The sequence below is a fragment of the Dipodomys spectabilis genome, unplaced genomic scaffold, assembly GCF_019054845.1.
Source record: "Dipodomys spectabilis isolate Male_0828 unplaced genomic scaffold, ASM1905484v1 ptg000096l, whole genome shotgun sequence".
In the NCBI taxonomy this organism is placed as follows: domain Eukaryota; kingdom Metazoa; phylum Chordata; class Mammalia; order Rodentia; family Heteromyidae; genus Dipodomys; species Dipodomys spectabilis.
This window is the reverse complement of record NW_024870773.1, coordinates 30,389,841-30,412,811: the sequence shown is the minus strand read 5'-3', so window position 1 is coordinate 30,412,811 and position 22,971 is coordinate 30,389,841. Positions and strand designations below refer to the sequence as shown.

At 36.6% G+C, this 22,971-nt stretch overlaps 1 protein-coding gene across 11 annotated transcripts in view; it reads right to left on the bottom strand.

Moving 5' to 3' along the window:
* Pard3 (par-3 family cell polarity regulator) overlaps positions 1 to 22,971 on the bottom strand; it is a 636,430-nt gene that overhangs the window by 374,002 nt on the left and 239,457 nt on the right. For all 11 annotated transcript variants that reach the window (XM_042685969.1, XM_042685972.1, XM_042685970.1 and 8 more), the window contains exon 3: positions 14,606 to 14,786. In XM_042685969.1, the coding sequence (XP_042541903.1) occupies positions 14,606 to 14,786 (181 nt within the window). The remainder of the gene's footprint in view (positions 1 to 14,605; positions 14,787 to 22,971) is intronic.

Here is a 22,971-nt window from a genome sequence, read left to right as displayed (position 1 = left end):
AAGTCCAAGGAGAAAAGATGGTGAGACTCATCTCCAATTAACCACCAGAAAACCAGAAGTGGTGTTGTGGCTCAAAGTGGTAAGAACTCTAATCTTGAACAAAAATGCTCATGATACTGCCCAGGCCTTGAGTTCAAGCCCCACAACTGAACCCCCCCCCCCAAAAAAAAGAATGGCTATAAAAGACAGAAATACACACACACACACACACACACACACACACACACACACACACACAGCCTATCTATCTGTACATACACTATATACCCACCCACATACTAGATTTTCATATACTACTTAAGCAAACTGATCACCAGCTGGCTTTTCTTTTTCTAAATCATAAATCTTTAAGCTATAATATCTTTGCCAAGGACTAGGATATTCTTTTCCAATTCATTAGCACAAAGTCTATATTTGAAATAAATACTTCTCAAGCTCATTTAAATAACAAATTAATCAATGGTTCAGCCATGACCCAAAATGACATTTTAATTAAAAGTGATGATAAATTTTATAACCCGGCAGCACTCCGAAATGCCCTCTGTTTTTGCATGTTATGGTTAGTATGAGTCTTTCTTGACTGACCCAATTGTAGTTTTCTATCATTTCACATGAGAATTATCTTTTAGAAATTATCTTTCTCAGTGTTATATGCCACATCAACAATCCTTCCACATATATCCTCACTAAATATCAGCTTTATGCATGCATATATGCATAAACACACATATACATAGAAATGTTACTAGGGCATATCTAATTATTACTAGGACATTAATACAAATACAAAAAAGAGACCTGTACAATGTGGTAAAAACACAAATGCAGTACAGACTGTAAGCTCTTGTGATCGCTATATTTGTCCTTAACTCTTAAGAAAACATTGTAAACTATGCTGAATCCACAGAAAAGAAAGAAATATAGGGTATGGCAGAAGTTCTACAACTTTTCGAGGGAAAATAAGAAGAAAGTATGTTCACATGGAAGTACACAATGTGGCGGTACTTAAGAGCAGGCAAGGCCAATGGTTTCTCTTACGAAACTAAGGGAAGAAATGGCAGGTGCAGCACAATCTTCTTTCACAAAGCTGTAAAAATTCCACATTTCAGTTTAGGAGCTATCAAATGTTAACAAAGGATAAATATCAGAAGTATCCAATCTAAGCCACAGAATGATGGTTATGTGACTTATGTTTTTAAGTAGATGAAATCATAAGGATTTTTTCTGAAGTGTCTGAGCACATATAGGCCCGTGCATGCATCTACACTCAAAGGCAACATTGTACAGTTTTTATTTAGGGGAGTACGAGTGATATGTAGGTGTTGCAGTCTGGGTCTGGATCCCCAAAAGCTATATCAGCCTGTGTCACTGTTGGGAAGTGGGATGAAGCCTTTGGGAGGTAGGACTTTGTGAAAGGTAGTAAAGGGAAATGGGATTTGCCTTTGAAGGGAATAGGGTGACCCTGACTACTTAATCTCTTTACTTTTTACACTTTGGCAGCCATGACATGAACAGCTCCCCCACTGTATGCTCGCCCACCACAGACTATTCCATTGGGAGCCCAAAGCAACAAGAGACAAGTGACCATGGCCTGATACCATGTGGCAGAGCAAACTCTTCCTCCTTGTAAGATGGTTCTCTCAGGAATTTCTCAGTGACAGAAAGCTGACTAATGCAGGGAAATGGTTATGAATAATTTACTAGTTTACAAATCAATACAAATAATTTGAGTAAGGAAAAAACAAGTGGATGAACAAAATTGACTTAGACTTTAAGGATCTTTTCACTCCCTTTTAATTATAATCCTTACAGAGACAGTAAGTTGTCAATTCTACAGAAAAGCTGGAGGAAGTTAAGGAATCACAGGTGGATTTACCAATGCCTTGCTGCCTTGTGCTTCCACCAGGGACTAATACTATGATGTCCAGACACCAAGTACCTCTCCAGCTGGCTACAGGAACCAAACAAAAGCAAGCCGTTTCTGGCATGAAAGCAACAGAAAAATAAATAAGCAAACATATTCTCAAGAAGTAAATAAGACATCTCTATCAAGTGCAGCAAGAAGAGAAGAGAGGATTTTATCTGCCAGGCTTTCATGCTAACAACATAATACACAATACGCATCTCTTGGTGCCATGCATTAACAGAAAAAGAGTCTAAACAGTTGGGTGGAATGGAAGCTGAAAACAAAAAAAGGAACCCTTGCTTTTTTACCATTGTATGATATATCCTGAAGCCAACATTTCTGTATCATTATTTTCTCTATGCAACAACACACTTCTTGCCATTCTGAAATACTTTCTTACTATGATTTATATTACACTTAAAAAAAGAAGCCAGATAAACAGCTATACTGCCATTACAAATTTGTCAGGTGTAAGCAACTGTTTCTACAGGTGACAGATAATAAACTGTGCACATCTAGGACATTCCCATTCAAAGGCAAGATCTCAGGGTCAAGTAAAATTGTACTCATCAAGGACAAAAAGAAAGGAGCCAGGAAAAAGTGACAACAATATGGGGAGGTCTGTGGCAGAAAGAGTAAACTTGAAACACTGTTCCTCCACAGAGAGCCCAGTGCACAATGGGTCTGTCTAGTTCTACCAGGTCTGGGTCTAATTTCAAAAGTGTGACATGTCCAATGCACGGAGATCACACAAGACACTTCTAGATCCAAAGCAGGAGTTTTCCAGAGAGTACAAGCTGATGATAATAATCTGCTTAGATAGGCAGGACATTTTCTTTTTTAAAATTTTTAATTGTCAAGGTGATGTATAGATGGGTTACAGTTACATAAGTAAGGTAATCAGTACATTTCTTATCAAACTTGTTATCTCTTCCCTCATTTTTCTCCTGAGGATAATGGATTCCCCATTACTACTATCACATGTCTTTTACATATATGTAAAGAGGACATTTAAAAAAATTTAGGTGCTTTTGAGTTGGTGCAGCATATCTCAGTGGAAGAGTATGTATCTAGCATTCACAAGACCCTTAGCATTACCAAAAATGGAAATACAAATGTGTCACTGGACCTAAGAAAATTAAGATCCAAATGTTTATTCTGCTTATAGGTAACTCAGAAACACGATACCAGACACAAGAAGTATGCTGATGCTTTGGACCCATGTCAAGTACTTGGAAATGCACAAATAAAGTAAAACAGGGATCTTGAGGTATATACACATGTATTTTCATCCATTTCCAACAGTTCTTCTGCTTGTCTTGAATATGAAGATCTAAGCTATAACTATGCCCCAAGTACAGGATTTTTTAAAATTATTATTCTATATCATTGAGCCTTGAATTCCAAATGATACCAATAAGAGAAGGGGAATTGGGAAGTTTCCTAATGTATATATTAAAGAAAGTCATGTAAGTTGTTTCCAAGTGTGTTTTAAACTATGAAATATGCTGTTCTCAGTGGGGAGCAGTCACATACATCTAAAGGTTCCTATGTTGGTTCACTAAGATAAAAGAAGCATACAGAAATGGCAAGACGGCAACTTCTCTTGGAGCATTACAATGTAAAGACCATACAGAGAATGCTGCAGCCCAGTGAAGCAAGTGATCGCTTCTGTTTTATTAGTATGCTCTGAAGCCGAATGTTACTTTCGCTCTGCTGGGGAAAATGTATCTTCTTCATGTTTTATGGATGAAATGTATGAAAAGGCAAGCTTAAATATAGTTTAACAATCTAAATCACTGCATGTGGACTGCTGGTTACTTAATTGGGGAAATCTGAAAAATAAAATATACTTAAATGTGATACCAAAGACCAGTGGAAAGGAAGATTTTTATTTGTGGCATTTAAATACAGTCGTCTGGAACAAACAGCATGGTTCACAGGCAGTGTGTCTGCTGCCTAACTGCTGTCACCTGACAGCCTGCCTTATCTGCCAAATTGCTCATTAGGTTTGGCAATTTTCACCTGCCTCCCCTTTCTGTTTCACCAGGGAATAAACATCAGCCTGCTTCCACCATTTCCACAGGGGGCTTCCAACACTGCCTTGGTGGCACAGGACCCCACCCCTACAATTCTTTCCCTCTTCTCTCCCTCTCTCTGTCCCTCCCTCCCTCACCTCCCCTTCCTCTCCCTCCAAAGCCACAGTATCTTACACGTCAGTTCCTCACCCAACTTTGGAAGCCGGTTTAGCTTAAATAAAACAGATGAGAAAGGAAATATACAGTGTGCTGTATTACAATGCTAAGTGAGCTGACCAATAATTTAACTCAATGAAAAAAGAAGATGCCAACTATGAGATTTTTTTTTTTACTGCTTATCTCAGAGAGTATTTCAAGTGGGGCACAGGTGACAAGAGAATAGGGTGTTCCTCTTCCAATTTCCAATTGGATCTGACCTATCCAACCTTTGTTAAAGTCTGAAAGGGGAGCGCTCCACTGTGTAAATAAACAACAAAGAGAACAAGACCACCAGAACAAAGAGGAGTCTGGGAGGGACTTTCAGCTCCCCGCCTCCGCCTGATTCAGCTGACCCCTCACATAAGCACTATGACGCTCAGAGGCCAATCAGTACCAAAAAGATACTTTGTGGGCCAAAAAAAGCACCAAGATACAAAACAACAAGCCTGAAACTCCATAAAACAACTCCTGACGGAATACTGTTTTTCATTTGCGGAAGTAAAATATTCACGACCAACCCTGCAATTAGCTAGAAAATTACAGTAATTACAGCAATTTTGTATCCCATCTCCAATCCAATTAATAGATATATGACCTTGTCAACATGTAATAATCAGATTGCATCTACAACAAAACTGAATAAGTTTTATATGTTGAATAGAACTTTGCATAGTCAGAAGGTAATTATTTGAAATACTGAGAATACCATTTGTGTGCCATGCTCCACTTCACAACTTAAAAAGAAATACAATGGGAAGATGATTTTATTTTCAATATATATTTAAATTAGATCAAAAAATAATATTCTAATACCAGCTAATAGTGAGAGAACAGATTTATATACCAAATAACTTGGAGATTTCTAGATCTTTTTTATTTTTTTTTTTAATTTTTATTTTTTGCCTTTACTGGGGCTGGAACTCAAGGCCTGAGCACTGTTCCTTATCTTATTTTGCTCCAAAATGGCGTTCTACCACTTGAGTCACAGCTCCACTTCAAGCTTTTTTGGTGGCTAATTGGAGATAAGAATATCACAGATTTTCCTGCCCAGGTTGGCTTCAAACAACAAATCCCAGATCTCAGCCTCCTGACTTGGGTTCTGTCCCTGAGTGTCTTTTGCTCAAGACTAGCACTCTACCACTTGAACCACAGTGCCATTTCTGGCTTCTTTTAAGTAGTTTATTGGAGTTGAAGAGTCTCACAAACTTTCCTGCCTGGTCTTGCTTCACACCATGATCCTTAGTTAGGATCATAGTTAGGATAGTTAGCTAGCTAGGATCATAATCCTAGTTAGGATTATAGGCATGAGTCGCTGGCACCTGGCTACAGTAATGCTTTTTCCGAAATTCTTGCATCAATACTGCATCAGACATTTTCACAGAAATCAGAATCTTCATTTTATCTTGTAAAGCAAACATTTAAAAATCAAAATTCAGAGATGAAAAGGAATCCTATCATGATTTTAAAGTCTGACTGCCAGAAAACTCCTGGTACAGTATTAACAAAATGAAAAGATCAGACTTTAAAAAAGAAATAATTTGGAATTATCACAAGTAGCTTTATCCAATTTGCATCTTTCTTTAAAAAAAAAAAAGCTCCCACTGGCCTAAAACAAAGTAAGCAAGAGACAACTGTATAACTGTATTTCTTTCTACCCATTTCTCTATATCAATAGTCTCAGAATAAGCACAACTGTGTTGAATAAACATGAAGTGACAATAATATTCTAATTCCTTTTAAAATCAGAAGTTAGAGCCCAGCGCAGGTGGCTCATGCCTGTAATCCTAGCTACTCAGGAGGCTGAGATGTGAGGATTACGATTCAAAGCCAGCCCGGGAAGTAAAGTCCATGAGACTCTTATCCCCAATAAACCACTAGAAAACCGGAAGTGGCTCTGTGGCTCAAGTGGTAGAGTGCTCACCTTGAGCTGAAGAGCGCAGGGACAGCACCCAAGCCTAGAGTTCAAGCCCGATGACCAACAAAAGAAAAAGAAAAAAAGAAAAGAAAAAAAAAAAGAAGCTAGAGAAGCTAGGTTGGGAGGAAAGTCCATGAGACTCTGAACCAGCAAAAAAGCCAGAAGTGGTGCTATGTTTTAGAACAGCACTCAGGCCATGGGTTTAAGCGTGTGTGTGTGTGTGTGTGTGTGTGTGTGTGTGTGTGTGTGTGTGTGTGTGTGTGTGTGTGTGTGTGTGTGTGTGTGTGTGTGTGTGTGTGTGTGTGTAGAAAAATAGAAAAAAATAAACTTTAGCATCAAAGAAAGGTTATCCTTTTTTCTCACATCTGAAGAATATGATAGTTGAGTGGTCCATGAAAACACATTAAAATTTTCATAAATATAAAATATAAAAATGTTAAAGATACACCAAGTATAATCTTATTATTAGTATTATTATGGTAGGAAACACTCATAAAGCCAAGGTACCCAGAGCCATGAAATTTGAAAAAGTAGTTAAAATTTTAAAAATTATAATAAATATAATGTACAATACAGATGAAGTCTCCAGAATAAGCACATTTTGGAATAGTGGCCTTAAAACTGAGAAAGTAACTGTGGAAACAATTTCTAGATTCTAGTTCATGTCTCTCAACAAAGAAAGGACATCATAAATGAACTGTCTGTACACTGATAATATTCAATGATGGATTCCTAGTTGAGTTTTAGCATTTACCTTGGAGGATGTTAGAAGAATTGGACAATAATGCTACAACATTATTATGCTACTCCCCAATTTTCAATATACTGAAGTAATTGCCCAAAGGGGTTTCTACTTAACATGTCAGTTTATGAGGACAGTGCATCTTAATCAATGTCACCCCTTCCATCATTATCCCCCATCTCTTTCAACTCTATCTACCCTTAAAGTTACCTGGATCCATTTTCATTTACATATACCGAATATTATGACTGCATTTGCCCACCCTTCTCTCTCCATTCATCTGCCCTCCTTCCCCCACAATACATGTTTCAGCTTCCTGGTATTTCATTTGCTAAACTGTTGTTAGTTGTTCAAAGGAATTAAACCATTACAATCTTCCATAGCATATATCATAATTTTGTCAATGTTTATATATGTATATATATATATATATATATATATGCATGTACCCTTGCATATATTTTCATATGCTTATATAAATAATTTAGATGTTACTCTCATGTCCTGTGACTCTTTTACCATAACTTGCTTCCTTATTTCTGATCCCACTTTCAACTCAGGATACTAGAGAACCAAATATGCCAACAAAAGCAATTACACAGTACGTTCCCTTTCTGATTAGCCTACCTTCAGCTACCCCATGACAACAACTTTTTTTTTTTTGGGGGGGGGGGGGGGGAAAGGGTCCAGTCATGGGGCCTGAACTCTGGGCCTGGGCACTGTCCCTCAGCACTTCAGCTCAAGGCTAGTGCTCTACCACTTGAGCCACACTGCCACTCCAGCTTTTTCTGCTCATGTGGTGCTGAGGAATCGAACCCAGGACCTCATGCATGCAAGGCAAGCACTCTACCACTGAGCCACCTTCCGGGACCCCCATGCCAACAACTTCTAAGGATCCCTTTTCCTTCCTCCCATGCTAAGCCTTCTTTCTTTCTCACCTGTCTGCCTGCATGAAAGCCTTTGCCAACCCAAGTGATAGGCTTGCTATCTCAAGTTCTCAATAAGTAGTCTCTCAATAAATAAATAAATAGACACACTATTTATTGAGAGATTATATATATTCTCATTTGCATGATTTTCATTTATTTCTACAATAAAAAGAAAAATTTGATGCACGTTTGTAAACTGATGCTATTGTTGTCAATTATATACTAATAATGATCATATGGTACATTTAAGTTTCATTAAAAAGTTGAGAAAATTGCAATGAATTTTCTTTTTGCAGTGAATAGGAAAAGATGAACCATAAAAGATATTCAAACCATATTGGGTCAAATATGAGACTACTGGATAGAATGACAGGAAGGGTCAAGAAAATAAGTAATCTTTGAATATATTAAACATATCATATGTATGCATTTCCTTAATAATTTTAACTCCTAAGGATAATTTTATATACATATAAAAGTAGTCAGATACACTGAATCCACATATAACCCACTCCCCACATCCCTAACTTGTGTTAGTTTGAAGCTAATTCCAAATTCCATCATGCCAATTATAAACAGCTCAAAATATGATAAAGGCTCTTTAAAATATGAAGTCAACATTATTACACCTAAAGAAATAACAATGATTTATTATCAAATACCCAATGAGGAATTCAACTAACCCCTCTGCTTTAAATGTCATTCTTTAAAAATGTAATTTATTTCACTAAGGCAAATATTACAATTGGCTATCACTTTAAAGTCTGTATTAATTAGTCTATAAGTTGCTTATCTCCTTTCTCCCTTTGCCATTGATTTATTGAGGAACTGGGTCATTTGCCCTGGCTGATTACATCCCCATGGTGTTAACATGTTTCTCACGCCTCTCTATTTCCTTCAAATTGACAGTTGGATCTAGATGTTTGAACAGATTCATGATTAATTTCTCTTGTAAAGACTACTACATAGGAAGCAGTATGTTCCTCTAGTATGAGTCATCTAAAGCGCCCTTATTTATTATTGTTATTATTACCAGCAGCTGATGACTGTTTTAGTCCACTTTGCACTAAAACAATACAAATGCTACAACAATGTCAGAAAGTGGATAATTCGTAAAGAATAGAAATTAATTCCCTCACAGTTTTGGAAGCTGAGACATCTAAGATCAAGACACCAGCACTTCATATGGACCATCTTACTTATTATTTTCTTTTTTGTCCTCAAATACATGGTAGAAGAGTAATAAAGACAGACTTCAGATATTTAAATCATTTTTAGACTAGCAAGAATTCATTCATAATGGTGGAGCCTTTAAGACTTAAACATCTTCAATTAAGAACAACTTGCCAAAACTGCTGCATTTGGGATTAAGTTTCCAGCTCAAGTTTTGGGAGACACATTAAAAACACAGCAAAAAGAGGTGCAAAATGGCAATGTGCTAATTGCATCATTGCTACTTTTATTATTGAAATAATTATATAAACAACAGTTTGTGGGTGCAGTCATGACTCAAGTGGTAAAATGTTTGTCTAGCAAGCATTTTAGGTGTTAGGTTCAAATCCTAATACTAGGAATAAAATGTATGGGAAGGGATTTCCATCTTATGTACTATTTAATCGCTTGGTGATACCATTCATGTGGGAAATGCAGAATAGATAACTGGCTCGTTATTAGTTTTCCAAATACTAAGTGTGTTCACTAGCATCCTTTAAAGTGATTGATTGCCTATTTGCTTATCATCATTATGAATTTATTGCTGTTAGTATCCTTACTGACATTCTAACTGCCACATCTTTGGTCAATAAGAAGTCTCAAATTGGCTCCTCAGCCCTAGTAATTGTCCAAAACTAATTTATGATATGACATGATGACCATTTCCTGTCCAGACCTGAATTCAGCCATTTCTCCAAGAGTTCTGATATTTGCTAATGGAGAATGCTATTTCCAGAGTGAAAAGAAAAACAAAAGGCTTAGTATCTGAGTTGGTGATCAATTCTAAAATAATTCAATAAACAAAATATGCAAAATTTTCCTTCCTTCTCCCTTCCTTTTCTTTAAAAATAAAACACATTATAGCTGCGTGCCAGTGGCTCACACCTGTAATGCTAGCTACTCAGGAGGCTGAGATCTGAGAATCGAGGTTCAAAGCCAGCCTGGACAGGAAAGTCCATGAGACTCTTATCTCCAATAAAACACTAGAAAACCAGAAGTGGCACTGTGGCTCAAGTGGCAGAGCGCTAGCCTTGAGCTGAAGAGTGCAGGGACAGCACCCAAGCCCCATATTCAAAAGCCCCACGACCAACAAAAAATAAAAAATAAAAATAACATTATGGATTCACTATGATGATGTCTTTTCCTATTAAGGACTATTAGATTATTGCTCATTCTCCTCTAACTTATATTGATGTCTCTGTTTTTCTACACTAAGAATTTTCCTATGTCTGCAATGTCATCAGGAATGAAAGAACAGAAGTATTCCTAATATGAAAATCAAAATTACTTCAAAATTTGAAAATTTTTGAGAATCAGCTTGATACAAAGTAAAGGCTTGTACATCTATATTCTTGCAATGAGTCACAAAACACAGGTAGACTAAAAACAATATATAAAATTTCCTTCAGACTATGTACACAAAAGGTACATATGAAGCATATAATTTCACACTTGAAAGTGGGTTCTATCCCTAAGACGTCTATGTATATAAAAATATCTGAAAATCCAAAATGATCTAATCTCGCAAACATTTCTTCTCCTGAGCATTCAGATAAGGGATCTTCAACCTGAAGTAAAATTCTTCATTGCCTTTGTTCCTGCAAGTAAGATCCACCCATTAATCTAAAACTCTACCAATACTATAGACAACTCGTAGTTTTAGGGTTCCTATTTCTTGATACTTTTTTTATTCCTTAGAATGTTTCTGTGATTGGTTGTACAAATTACTATAATATAAAGTTATTTAAAATTGGTACTATGTGTATTTGGGGCCACCAACTAGATAATTTTTAGGTATTTTGCATTTATTTCTTACTCTAACAATTGTTCTTTATTAAATTGTATTTATTAATAATTATTATGAACTTTTGTTTGAAAATTTAAATGTGAATGTTTAATAATTATAAAAAAAACATAGCACAACTCTAAAATTAAAGTACTAAAATCTAGCTTACATTTCACTTCTGAGATCCTGTTCTGTTTCTTCCCGGTAGGTACCTGCTTTTTATGTTCTCCGATTTTATTTTGTATAACATAAGTAGCTTTTATATAGTGTTTCAAAATATGGCTTATTTACTTCTTGTTTCCTAAAACATACTTTTTAACAATTAGGAAGGTTTATGCTTTTGTTTTAAATGTCACATATATACTGATATTTTTATGTAATACTAGCCACAAGCCATAGTTTTTATTGCCCATTATTGAAGTATTGGCTAGGAATTGCATTTTTATCTTTTAGTTAACAGATATTATAAAGACTATGGTTTTAAATATAGGCTCCATAAAAGTTTTCCCTTGCCAGGCACCGTAGCTCAGGCTTATAATCCTATAGCACTCCACAGGCTGAGGCAGGTGGAGCTCCAGTTCCTGGCTAGCTTGTGTTACAAAGTCTTTGCCAAACAAACAAACTCTCAAACTGTATGTGGTTGTTTTATTTATCTCATTTAATTCAAGGTTTTTACTCCTTTACACTACAGTCGTTTGGGCTGATGGTTCTTTGCTGAGGGGACTGCTGCCTTCCCTGAGCTTGTAGGAGGTTCCACAGCATCTTTGGCCTGGCCTTGCTGCCAGCTACAACGTTGCTTAGAGGAAAGGCACCTCCACTTGAGATGTAACAAAATCATCCCCACTAATTTAACTAAATCAGATTGTCCCCTCTCAGTATTTGTAACTATCCCCTACCCACTCACTATGAGTTAATGGAAACTTGTGAAAAATACACAAAGCCTATAAGATGAGAATTTTGTGTATTAAAACCAGATTTATGTCCTTGAGTAGAGTTAACTATTTGTTACTGGGGCTCAAACTCAAGTCATCACACTCTTGTTTAGCTTTTTTGCTCAAGGCTGACACTCCAGCATGTGAGCCACAGCTCCATTTCAGGCTTTTTGCTGATTAATTGGAGATTTAAAAAAAAAAATCTCATGGACATTTCCTGCCCAAGATGGCTTTGAATGATGATCCTCAAATATCAGCAGCTAGGATTATAGTAAGCATGAGCCACCAGTACCTGACATTAATTATTTCTTAAGTAAGTCTCTCTATAATGTTAGCTGCTTTACATTAAAATCTTTCAATAAGGAAGAGTAAACACATTTTCTTGACAACATGGATAGCCTAATTTGCCTCCAGACCCTTAGTCCCTGGCAAGCACACTCTGTTTTCTGTTTGAACAAACATCACTAATACAGTAGGAAAAATCATCTTAATAGTCAGAAGACAGGTGTGATGGCTATTTTACAGTCAACCAAAATCATAAACAAGGCATGTAAAATTTTGAGCAAGGCAGTAATACTTGGATATTCTCCTGCAAACTGCTGTAATACCTTTGTTAAATGTGCTTAAAAATAAACAATGCTTAAAATAACAAAACAACAATGCTTAAAATAAAACTTCTCATCTGGGCACGGGTGTATCTGTAACTCTAGATAATCATGAGGCTGAGATCTAAGAACTGTGGTTTAATGCCAGTCTGGGCAGAAAAGTCTTCATCAGACTCTCATGTCCAATTAACCACTCAAAATCCAGAAGTGGCAATGTGGCTCAAGTGGTAGAGTGTTAGCCTGAGCACAAAGACACTGAGAGACAGTGTGCAGCCCCTGAGTTCAAGCCCCACAACCCAAGGAAAAAAAATCTCTTTCTCAATGAAAACAAACAAACAAAAAACCCACAAGCCATGAGATATTTTGAGTTGAAAATGCATCTAAATGTTAATACGTGGGATGCTCTGTATAAGAGGAGGCAAAACAAAGATAAAGTATATCATTCAAATTATTCTTAACAGGATGTACTGCTTTGCCAACATTTTCTTTATGGTGTAGCTAAATTGTGTGGCTTCTAAAGCAAAATGTTTTACAAATGCAAAACTACAAAAAAATTCCCAATCAAAAAAGAACTATGATTGCTCAAAGTAAAAATATTATTTTATACATATCAGGAATCTCAATACCTATACATTTATTTGATTAAATGTTCTTTAAATAATATTTAGAATATATATGTATATCTATACATACACTTTATATATTATAAGCAGATCTCTATTAAATCATAGGCTTTGTAAGCTAGTATATAATAAGAAAAACTAAGGGTGTATCACCCCACTCTGCCATGTAAACTATGCATAGTACATGCCTCCATCTTTTCAAACATACTGCCTGGACTAAATCCATCAAAAAAATTTCCAAATAGTATATTCTTGTGCCAGGCCGGGTGGTGCACATCTATCAGCCCAGCACACAGGAGTGAGACAGGAGGATTGCACATTTTTGAAGCTAGCCTGGTATAACTGGCAAAACATGTTTCAAAAACCCAAAATATCAAAACAAAAATGGTATATGCTTGTGTAAATCAAATGTGATTTCTATGGGATTAGTTTAAAACAGACTTGTTCATACACATGCACAAACAAACACAAACATCTTGCATGTGAAGAAATGGTTAAGCACAGGAACAGAGGTCTGTACCTCTGGCTACTCAGGAGGCTCAGTGGAGGGAGTCACCCAAGTCCAGGCTTTTGAAACTAGCCTGCACAACACTACAAGATGGAAGGGAGAAGAGTAACGTGGAGGAGGAAGAGAAGGAAAACACCAGAAAAGACAAACAAAAGAGTTTACATTTATAAATTTCTTTCTTTCTTTTTTTTTTTGGGGGGGGGAGGGGGGAAGGGAGGGCAGTTGTGGAGCTTGATCTCAGGATTTGGGCGCTGTCCCTGAGCATTTTTGCTCAAGACTAGCTTTCTACTAGTTGAGACACAGGTATACTTCTAGTTTTTTGCTAGTTAATTGGAGATAAGAGTCTCATGGACTTTCTGCCCAGCCTGGCTTTGAACCATGATCCTCAGATCTCAACTTCTTGAGTAGCTAATATTACAGGTATGCACCATGAGTACCCAGCTTATCAATTTCTTGATATGTACCGTCTTCCACCTAACAATAGCTCAACTCTATAAACACAAAATAGTAATTCTCTAAAAGTATCAACCATCTTGAGTAAAACTGCCAGAAATGGTCATGCAATTTTTCAAATAGATGTCTAAAACTGTAGTAGCTAGGGTCCTGGGAGTCCTGATAGAGACTGTCTCTGTCCCTAATATTTCTTCCCTTAATACCTATAGCAGCTCTTCCTTCCTAGATCTTCACATGAAATTCAAGTAATACAGGTAATAGTTGTAATTGAGTTGATTGTCAATCAGTGACATATCATATTTTGTCAATTAGTGGCAACTGTATTTTATTCCAGTAAGAAGCTTTATATTATTTCTATCTGTTCTAGCTTTCAGATTAAATTTTTTAAAAATCTAGGTAATTTAACTTCAACTATTGATACCATATTTTATTTCAGGAAGTAGCCTTCTGATTATTTCTATCTGTTCTAACTTTCAGATTAAATAGAAAAAAAAATCCAGGTAATTTAACTTCAACTATTATCCTTATTTACCATTAGTGAGCAATCAAAAGTCTAAAGTAAAGTAAGCCCAATCTATTAACATGTACAGAACTGTCTACCTCTCTTGCAAAAGGCACTGGCCCAGGTTCTAAACTTAATCAAAATCTGATGAAAACAGATAATGAATTCCATTCGCAGGAGCATGGATGGATAACAAAAGTTGGCATCCCTGTAAATTAAGATAAAATGTGCAGAGAACAAAGAGCTCTCACTTACTTGCACGAAGAACGGAAGGTGTGACCTCAATTTCACTTGTTGCTTGATAAGGCTGAAAGGCAGAAGCATTGCTGGTACCAAGCTCACTACCAAATATCTCCGGACTCTGGGTCCCTGTGGAGCTGGCACTGGTGCCATCACCTCCATGATGGGGATCTTGCTCATCAAACACCGCGACCAGCTAGAAAAGAGAGGCAAATGTGCACTTGTAAATACAATCACTCCAAATTACTACCAAACATATTTGGCCATTTTGACATAAATCCATGGTGGGAAAATTAGAAAGCAAGACGTAAAAAGAAAAAGTATTTCCCTGAAATTTGATGTTTACGGGCATGCTTCTAAGTACTACATTTTATACCCAAAATTCTAAGGGTGAAAAGTTAACAAAACAGATTGCTAACACTGGGGTATGTTTAAATCTTTTTTATATAAGATGTGCTGTGAAATGGAAACAAAGCAAACAAAAGAGTTCATGTGTACATATATTCAGATGAAACTGTATGTATAAAGAGTGTATATGTTATAACATTCACATTGGAAAGTGAATAACAAATACATTCATCTGCTAATTTCTGCAGAAAAATATAGAAAGTATAAAAAGAAAATAAGTGAAATGGGTTACATACAAAAAGAAAAAACTGAACCAGGAAATGGGAGGGAAATGGCAGGGAAATGGCATTTTTCAAAGTATATTTTTCTGTGTAGCTCTGAATCTCCAAATCATAATAGTGAGTGAATTACCTAAAACAGAACCAAATGGTTGAAATCAATCAATAGCCTAAAACAGAACCAAATAACTGAAATCAATCAGGATAGCAAGAGTTTATGGGGAATGTAAAATGGCACCTTAAAGAAACTTGCCTTTGTTTAACATGACCACACTAATCAAGGTAAAAAAGAAGTGGTTTAGCTTTGGGAAACTGTATTTTCACTGTTTAATGTAAAGCTGAAGACAAGAACTGTCACACAAATACTATATTCTAGTTAGCAATTTGCTCCTTTCAAGCGTATGGTTTAGCAATTCTCACTCGACTCCACATATACAAACATACATACCATGAACGAATAAAAAAATGAAAATATTTTGGATAATGAAAGCCAATCTTCTCACTGTCGAAAACAGAAGTTACAAATAAGGAAAGACTGGAATAAACTCTGGGGTGTTAGACTAGAATCAGGGCATCAGTTCAAACCCATGGTTTTTATGAGTGGTTACAGTCATGTGTCGCTCAAAATCAGGTTATGTTCTAAGAAACGTGCCAGGTTATTTCATCACCTGGAGCATCATGAATTGCACTTGCACAGAACTAGATATTTAAGTCAATGGCTCAAAGAAGCCCCTTCATGCACTCAAGAGAAACTGTAAATACCTAGATATATGAGGCTACTACTGGCCTAACAAGGTACCTTATTTTCTTTAGTAAATTACACACAAAAAAAATATAGTCTAAAATGAATGACAAGTAGTATAATAAACATATAAACCAGTAACACAGTCATCCATTAAGCATCATGCACTATATATACTGTAATGTATATATTTTTATGAACCAGCCACACTGTAGGTTCATTAATGCTACGATTGCCACAAATGAGAGTAATATGTTATGTCATGCTATTAACAGACAATAGAAAATTTTTAGCTCCTTTATGTTCCAATGGGACCATCAGCACACACACACACACACACACACACACACACACACACACACACACACACACATCTCCCCATGTCATCTAAAAATGGTTCAATATGATGAATGGTTAGATAGATAGACAGATAAACAGATATAGACAATGTTAATGATGTGTGAGCATGCATGCATGTATTCCTTAGCCTGGTTCACTGAACAAGTACCACAATCAAGTATCAGTGAGCCCATTTAGTGTCCTGTTGTTGGTTTCTAATATCATTCTCCTATAAATGAATGAAGGATCTTTGGACAGGCGGTTTATTTTAGGATTGGAGCAGTAAGAACACCTGACAAGCTGGATGCCTTGTGAGGCTTAGAATGGGAAAAGTATTTGGAAGTGGAGAAGGCATATCAAAGGGGAAGCCAGTGCAACCAGACGCAGCTTTCAGGGCCAAAACGGAGACAACTTATAACCAAGAAAGTAATGTCAGCATTGGATCATAACCCAAAGAATAAAATATTCCCCTAAGAATATAAGGTCTTAAAAAATAGTTGAAGAAATAAAAGGTAGTAGACAGCTGCCCTCAAGTGTAACATTCCAAATAACAAAGATGGAATGACAAAACTAGAAGTAATTTCTATCATAATGCTTGCAGACAAGATTTACCAGCAAATGCTAAAGTTAATGAAAGAGAATCTGATGAAAAACAGGTTATCTTCATACCTCAAAAAGTAAGTTTTACCAAAAAGTAGAAGGTGAGTTAATTTTGCAGTAAAGAAACTTGGCAAACAGAACTTAACAGGGTTACCATTAGCAGTGGTAAGAGAAGCCAGTGTCATTTATCGTTTGATAAGGTAAACAACTTAAGTTCTAATTAGTGTTCCTGCCAAAATTGTGTAACTTTAATTTAACCAGACAAATCTAAATGGAAAGATATTCCATGAAATAAATGATACTCATTCTGAGTACAAAGGTCATGAAAGTATAAGAAAAGATGAGGAAATTATATAAATTAGAGGCTAAAGAAAAATGAGAACTACATGCAATGTGAGCTCTCACTAGATCCAGGCCAGAAAAGGGAGAAGGAGAGGAAAGGAGAAGGAAGACAGACAGACAGACAGACACAGACAGACAGACAGAATGAAAAGGCAAATTGGGTGCTAGTAACTCCCACAATCCTAGAGACTGAAATGAGAGGATGGAAGTTTGAGGGTAGCCTTAAATTCAGAGAATCCTTCTCTACCCATAGCCGGACACCTGTCATATCAGGGTATGTGGTGGCTTAGACTGGTAAGATTATGGCATCAAGCCAGCTTAGGTAGAAAAGTATGAGAGACTGTCTCCTTGGAACAGAAGTTAAATAGAGTGTCATGCCCTTAAAAGCCAAGAGAAAACAGGAAGCCCAAAAGTAGGTGGATCAGGGCTCAGGTAGGAAGTAAAACTTTACCTTGAAATAATTAGTGAGTTGGGTGCCAGAAGCTCAAGCCTATAATCCCAGCTATTCAGGGATCTGAGATCTGAGGATCACAGTTTGAAGCCAGCCCAGATATGAAAGTCTGCTAGTCTCTTATCTCCAATTAAACACTAACACAAGCTGGAAGTAAAGCTGTGGCTCAAGTAGTAGAACACCAGCTTTGTGCAAAACTGCTCAGGGTCAATGCCCATAACCTGAGTCCAAGGCTCAAAACTGGCACTAAAAACTAAAAACAAAAAATTTTAAAATAGTGAAAAATAAGTCTGGAAGTGGACTTGCCAGCATGGCACCATCCTAGTAATTATGGCACCATCTTATTAATCATGAGGCCCTGAGTTTAAACCTCCACCAGCACCAAAAACAAAAACAATTAAGAAAAAAAAAAAAAACAGAGGGAACAAAATTTAAATAACTGAGACTGGTAACAGTACGAACTCCATATTAGTTTCTTATTTTTGTTAACTATTCAGTGATTGATGTTAACATTAGGAATAAATGAAAGGTATATGTAAACATTCCATAATTGTTATTTCAAGTTAACACTTTGAAATATTAGGCACAGTGTTACAAAATACTATGAAAATCCATTCTGTATCTTATAGTTCAAATCACAAATGTGCTTCTTTTAAAAATGTCAGACATGATTATCACCTTGGTCATTCACCTACAATACAGTATCTAGCTACTAAGTTCAATATTCCCAGGAAAGATAAAACACAGCTAAGGCTGAAAGAAGCTACTTCCTTCTCCAACCCAGCCCTTCATTGTCCACAGTCCTATCAGTTAAAGGGCAAGTTTACAGAAAGATAAGTTTACAGAAATATGAGCAGTATTTAGAATTACAATCATCATGTTATAGTTTTGTCTCTCTGAACAAATGTGATTTTCCATGGGCATTTACACATTGTTAATCAATTAATCAAACAAAGAAAACCATTCTAATGTCATGGAGACATGTAGACAAACAGGAAGCTCAGAACCCTGCTGTGGTATAATACATAATTAGCTGATTAAATAATCCAGTGGGAGGTTAAGTGGTAAGAAGAAAGGAAAACAGGATGAATACTTGGGCCACTCGACCTCATAATAAGCAACCTAGGTGGGAAAAGAAATCTTTAAGAGTTACAAAAACTGGGAAGGTGTAGGTAGATATATACACATACATCAATTATGCAACACTGACTGACAAGTATCTTCCTGTATTGAAGCCCAGACATTCTACAAAAACAGATCAGCAATTGCTCTCTGAAAAGGAACAAATGATATGGAATTGCAGATCATCTCATCTCTATCATGATTATTATACTCTGCCATGATAGCATGAACACAGCCATAGATAACACAAAAACAAAGGAATGTGGCAACATACAAATAAAACTTCATTTACAAAAGCAAGAAGCAGGGTCAGTTTGATCTTCCAGTAAGACTGGCTATCTTTCTAGAAATGTTCAACTTTAAAATTTAAATTTTGGAAATAAAACTAGAAGTTTTATAAAAGGAATGAAAATAAAGATAAAGGTGTAATCCCAAGAAATTAACAATACTCATTTTAATCATCAGAATTTAGGATTTCTAAACTTGATTTTAATATACTTTTCACAAGGTATATGATTTAATATGCATTTTGAAGATATTAAGTTTTGACATTATGGGGATTAATTGGAAGCAAGTGAATTTCTAATCTGTTATTAACTTTCCACAAAGACATATTCTCTCAAGAATCAAGTTTTTTCTACAAACTGAAAATGGAGATGGAAAATGACAAAGAATGAGTCTTTAAATGCCACGCATCATGATGGAAGAGCTTATTCGTGTATATTAGTTTCAATAATTATCTCCCACATTTTTAGAAAACACAAGGATTATAAAATCTGGACTGTATCATGAACAAATGCTGTTTGGATTTCAGTGGCAGAATCACAGTTGGTGATTTGCAATATGCCAATAACATGCAATTTTTACAGCTTTCTTTTAAACCAAAATTTAAGTGCCAGGTGCAGATATGAAGTAATTTTGTGTTAAATTGGGAGTGATATGTAATTTTAGAAAATCTACTCCACAAGAATACATATAGCAACATCACAAAATGAGACCTTCATAAAAACATCACATATTAAAAAAAATCTCTATCATGCCCTTCAAAAAGTAAAAGATATGTCTTTTAAATTTCTGAAACACACTCAAGTCCATATTTTAACAGATGGAGTCCTCACTGCTGTCCATGAAGTAGTTCACTTTTTTTCTGCTATTTTTCTATTACAAGGCAGGTTCATCGTAATATTTCCACACATTCATACAATGCATCCACCACATTCCCCATCCCACTACTGCTTTTTCAAAACAATTTCAATAGGTTTACTTGTTCTATTTTCATACATTCAAGCAAACTAAGAAGTAGACCACATTTGAAGGTTTATTTTTTTTCCTTATTTTCAATAGCTATTAATTAATCTCTCCTCTGTTCCATCTATCAGTCAAGATTCCATGAGAAACAAATCAGGCTAGAACCAGAAAACACCCACAATAACCCCAAAATAAATAAACTCTACCCACTGGCACACATTTCCCACCTACTTCAGTACAAGTCATTTTAGCCCTCAGAAACATCAGAACCATCAGAAAACCGACTGCACAAATGTCACCCATAAATGCTTACAAACTTATGGATCTAGTGTAGTTCTTTTAATGGGTAAAATTACAAGCTGAAAGCCCATAACTGCCTGGAACAAAGTGGTTAAAAGCACAGATTTTTGGAATCAAAGAGCTGCATTTAAAACCAGCTCCGACCTTATGTTCTGATGATGGTTGGTAAATTTACTGTTCTATCATCTCCATGCTTATCCTCATGTAGAAAACATGGATGCCAGTTGTGCTAGACAGAATCCAGCCCTGAAACCAGTGAAAGTTACTTTCTGTGGCAAAAGAAGCTTTATAAATGTGATTCAGGTTAAGAACCTCAAAATGGAAAGATGACACTGGATTATATGGTGAGCCCCATCAAATCACCTCCGTCTGGCACAATGGAGAACCTTCTCTGGCTGTAACACAGAGTGATGTGATGATGGACAGAGAGATGCTGCACTGCTAGGCTTCAAGATGAAGAAAAGGAGCCAAGAGCCCAAGAATGCAACATGATCTAGAAGGCAAGGAAAGACATTCTCCTCTTGACTTTCAAGAAAGGGAAGCTCTGCTAATTCCATGATTTCCCCCACATGGAGGAAACCTTTGAATCTTGCGCCAACTAATGCTGTAAGGTAATAAACTTGATCGTGTTAGGCCACTAGTCTGTTGTAATTTTCTTCTCTTTATAGTAGGAAAGAGGAAATTCATGGTAGTAACATTTACCTGTGAGTAAAAAAAAAGAGAGAGAGAGAAGGTATATCAACAAGCACACCTTTACTATTGTTTTTTTTTGTGTGTGTGTGTCCGGTCGTGGGGCTTGAACTCTGGGCCTGGGCGTTGTCCCTCAGCTCTTCAGCTCAAGGCTAGCACTCTACCACTCAAGCCACAGCGCCACTTCCGGCTTCTTTCTTTTTGCTTATGTGGTGCTGAGGAATCGAACCCAGGGCCTCCGGCTTGCAAGGCAAGCACTCTACCACTGAGCCACCTTCCCAGCCCACCTTTACAATTGTTAAAACTACATCATCATTGTGGATAAACATATTTTGGGAGGTTAAAACCAAGAATTGGTTTCAAGAGTAATGAAAATTAAGACAAAGTTCAATTGGTATTTTGACTCTACATACAAATACTGAATTTTAAAAAGTGTTAGCAGGAGAAATCTGCTAGAAAGTGGTATGTTCAACAGAACTGTGGCATGAAGCTTTTTTGTAGACATGTACTTCTTTACTCAGGGTCTCAAAATTCATTTTATCAAGACAATGAGGAAAAAGAGACTAAGGATCAAAGAAATTAAGTTGTCCAGACATAAAGAAAGTACAGAATGAGCCTGAGATTGGAAATTGAGATTTCAAACATCCTGTATTCTTCAAATCATCCTGACTCTGGCTATGATCAGCTATTGGCTATGATTATCTGCAAATCTTCAAGAAGAATTCTGTTTGTTCTTAAATAACCAAAGATAATATAACACAACCATGCCAAAGCAATGCAATATTTTTTTTTTTGGTCCAGTCATGGGGCCTCAACAACTCTGGGCCTGGGCGCTGTCCCTCAGCTCTTCAGCTCAAGGCTAGCGTTCTACCACTTGAGCCACAGCGCCACTTCCGTTTTTTTTCTTTTTTCTTTTTGCTTATGTGGTGCTGAGGAATGAAACCCAGGGCCTCATGCATACAAGGCAAGCGCTCTACCACTGAGCCACCTTCCCAGCCCCAGCAATGCAATTTTTATATCACTACTTAAAATTTTTCAAGTAGAATTGATTTTATTCAAGATAACTGCAAATAATTCTGATGATATCATAATGCAGCCATAATCAAGAGTTTACAAAGAACCTTCAGATGTGGCCTGAATACTAGACACTGACTGAAGTCAGGAAGTTTCTTTGAAGACCTCTGGGCTCACAGGCCATTCACATGCAGCAGCCATTTTGCTCCCACATCCCTCAAGCAAGTAAGTTTTTCCTGTGCATGCATGCCACTTTCTTTATATGTAGGAATGAACACTTCCAAAGGAAGCTATGATAGGACACATGCATGTTCCCCAAATATTCAATAGAAATGCACAAAGTCAATAGATAATGACACTGACATAATTCTCTAGAAAGTTCTAATACTTTTTGTGATAAAAATGAGAATGTAATCCAAAATTCCTTAAAGACTTGTCTACATTTAAGGAACATTTGTGGTCTCAATGTGTAAGGCAGATTCTACTGACTGAATGACCTGCAACACCAAAACCAAGTCTACAAGAAACACAAATAGAAAGTACCCCTCTGCCGGGCACCAGTGGCTCACACCTGTAATCCTAGCTACTCAGGAAGCTAAAATCTGAAGATCCTGGTTCAAAGCCAACCTGGGCAGGAAAGTCTATGAGACTCTTATCTCCAATAAACCAGTCTGAAAACTGGAAGTGGCACTGCGGCTCATTTGATGGAGAACTACCCTTGAGCTGAAGAGTTGAGGGACAGCACCCAGGCCCAGAGAAAGAAATGTAAGTTAAAATGAGTAGTAAGTTTCTAAAAATTAATTTTAAAAATCATGTGTTAAAATTTGAGGTAAGGCTGTTTTATAACATATAATTCTTTTTTTTTTTTGGTTGGTCATGAACTCTGGGCCTGGGCGCTGTCCCTCAG